The following is a 2,141-nucleotide window of genomic DNA, read 5'->3' as shown; positions in this document are numbered from 1 at the left end:
TGTGCTATTCTCTTCTCATAACATTAGTTCTAACAGCATTTTTAATGATACCTCACAGAGTCTAAGTGCCTTGCTTACCAGGATCATAAAGAACCATCACCAAATATGTCTGTACGTAATAAGAGTACTTCCCACAGTAGTGCAGGCTGCTTTACAATACTTGGTAAACATAGATGATTTACAGATTATAAAAAGTTCACTAGCTTCCTGAAGTTAGCTAGGATGTATATGGCTGGCAAAAGGGGAAATGAAAAACAAAACAAAACAAAACCAAAAAAAACCCACAACCTTCAGTCACCCAGCCATGCAGAGTTACTTCTAGAGCAGATCCTTGTTTTAATCAGAAAATTTGATTTCTCTGCCCAGATTAAAGCCATTCTTTACTCAGATCAGACACTGCGATCAGACTGCTCATTCACACTTAGCAGGTGTAAGGTGAAAACCAGAGAGAATACTTTCTAAACAAATGTGTGTTTATTTTGTACAAAAACAAGAGTTACACTTGCACCAGTGGTTTCTTAGTAGTCAGAATGCCCTTCTCAAACAGGAGTGTGGCTAAAGAAATCTTGTCCTCCAGGGTTCCACATGGGAGGGTATCCACAGTTACATGGTTTGGATAGGAAGACAGAAGAAATTCAATACTGTCTGTATACTCAGGATCTATCTCAAGGTACTTGGGGTCTTCCTTATGATACACTCTTGAATTTTCTGTTGTGTAGTACAGCATCACACCTGCTTCTTCATTGCATAACCTAATGATGCCATGACGGAGGAGACGAACTTCTGTGTCTTTTGTTATTAGTATGTCAACATTGAGGGGACTTCCATCTTGCCACCGGGCCGGAAAGCCATACACGCTTAGCTGTTTTTCACTTTGAGTAAGCACTGGGGGGAGACAGTCATGAAGAAACGACTTGCCTCTCTGATCCACAGCAGCATCAATGGGTGCATAGTCAACAAGTTTCTTCATCAGTCTCTGCAGCTTCTCCACAAAGGCTGTTCGGCGAGTGTCAACTGCATCAGAGTTGGCAACCCCCATGTACCCCAAGTAGCCCATGGGAAGTCCTTGCCGGTACTCAACATCCTCCTCCAGGGCCATCTGCAGGGCCGCCGGGAGGAGCTTCTCCAGGAGATCGCCCCAGGAATTCCTCTGGTAGGAGGACACCGTGATGTGGAGCGAGTGCGCATCAGGCAGACAGTCACCCTGGTGGATAAAGCCCCGAGGGAAGTAGAGCAGGTCCCCAGCCTCCAGCACCACCTCCAGCACAGGCTTGCCGAGCTCAGCCTGCGTCAGGTTGGCACTGGAGAACTGGGGCAGCACCTCGGTGTCTGTCCGGGGGCTGTAAACACGCCAGTGCTTCTTCCCCTCCAGCTGCAGCACGAAGGCCTCGATGTCATCGTAGTGGGGGGCAAAGCCCTGCGTACCTGGTGGTGTGAGGTAGGTGTTGGCCCCCACCATGCTCCCGAAATACTCCTGCAGGATGGAGAGCAAGTGCCAGACTGTGGCAGAGAAGGCCTGGGGGTTGAGGAGCCGCAGGGAACACCCGTTCTGGTAGAAGTCCCAGACGACGGCGGGCAGGGCCCGGCCCACGGGGTTGTGCGTCTCCCGCACACCCTCGGCGTAGCTGGTCACGTCCAGGTGGGTCCCGAACTGCACCTCGCCGCTGCGCAGGATGGCGTCGAAGTCAGCCGTGGAGAACAGCCCCGTGTAGTAGCCGGGGTCTCCCCTCCGCACCAGCAGCGGCGCCCGCTCCCAGTGCCGCCCCGCGAACTCCCCCGGCGCCACGGGCGCCACCAGCCAGCGGAACAGCTCCGCCGCCCGCCGCCGGCTGTCCTCCAGCCGCCCCAGCCGCCGCAGCAGCCCCGGCACGCCGCCGCCCGAGCTCGCCGCGGGGCCTCCCAGCGGCCTCTCTTCGATGCTCCCAGGAGGAGCCTGGACCCTCGGGGCGCCCCGGTTCGCCGCGGGGCCTCCTGGCGGCTTCTCTTCGGTGCTCCCAGGAGGAGCCTGGACCCTCGGGGCGCCCGGGCTCGCCGCGGGGCCTCCCGGTGGCTTCGCTTCGGGGCTCCCAAGCGGAGCCTGGACCCTCGGGGCGCCCGGGCTTGCCGCGGGGCCTCCCGGTGGCTTCTTCTCAGTGCTCCCG

General features: G+C 56.1%; 1 protein-coding gene across 1 annotated transcript in view; it reads right to left on the bottom strand.

Annotated features, from left to right (window-relative positions):
- Positions 1-452: 452 nt before the first annotated feature.
- Positions 453-2,141, bottom strand: part of RIOX1 (ribosomal oxygenase 1) — a 2,237-nt gene continuing 548 nt past the window's right edge. Inside the window, exon 2 of the mRNA XM_035327562.1 lies at positions 453-2,135. Coding sequence (XP_035183453.1) covers positions 497-2,135 — 1,639 coding nt within the window. The 3' untranslated portion in view covers positions 453-496. The remainder of the gene's footprint in view (positions 2,136-2,141) is intronic.

This window comes from Oxyura jamaicensis, chromosome 5, assembly GCF_011077185.1.
Source record: "Oxyura jamaicensis isolate SHBP4307 breed ruddy duck chromosome 5, BPBGC_Ojam_1.0, whole genome shotgun sequence".
Taxonomy (NCBI): Eukaryota; Metazoa; Chordata; class Aves; order Anseriformes; family Anatidae; genus Oxyura; species Oxyura jamaicensis.
The sequence above is the reverse complement of the archived record's forward strand: the minus strand, read 5'-3'. Positions and strand labels throughout refer to the sequence as shown.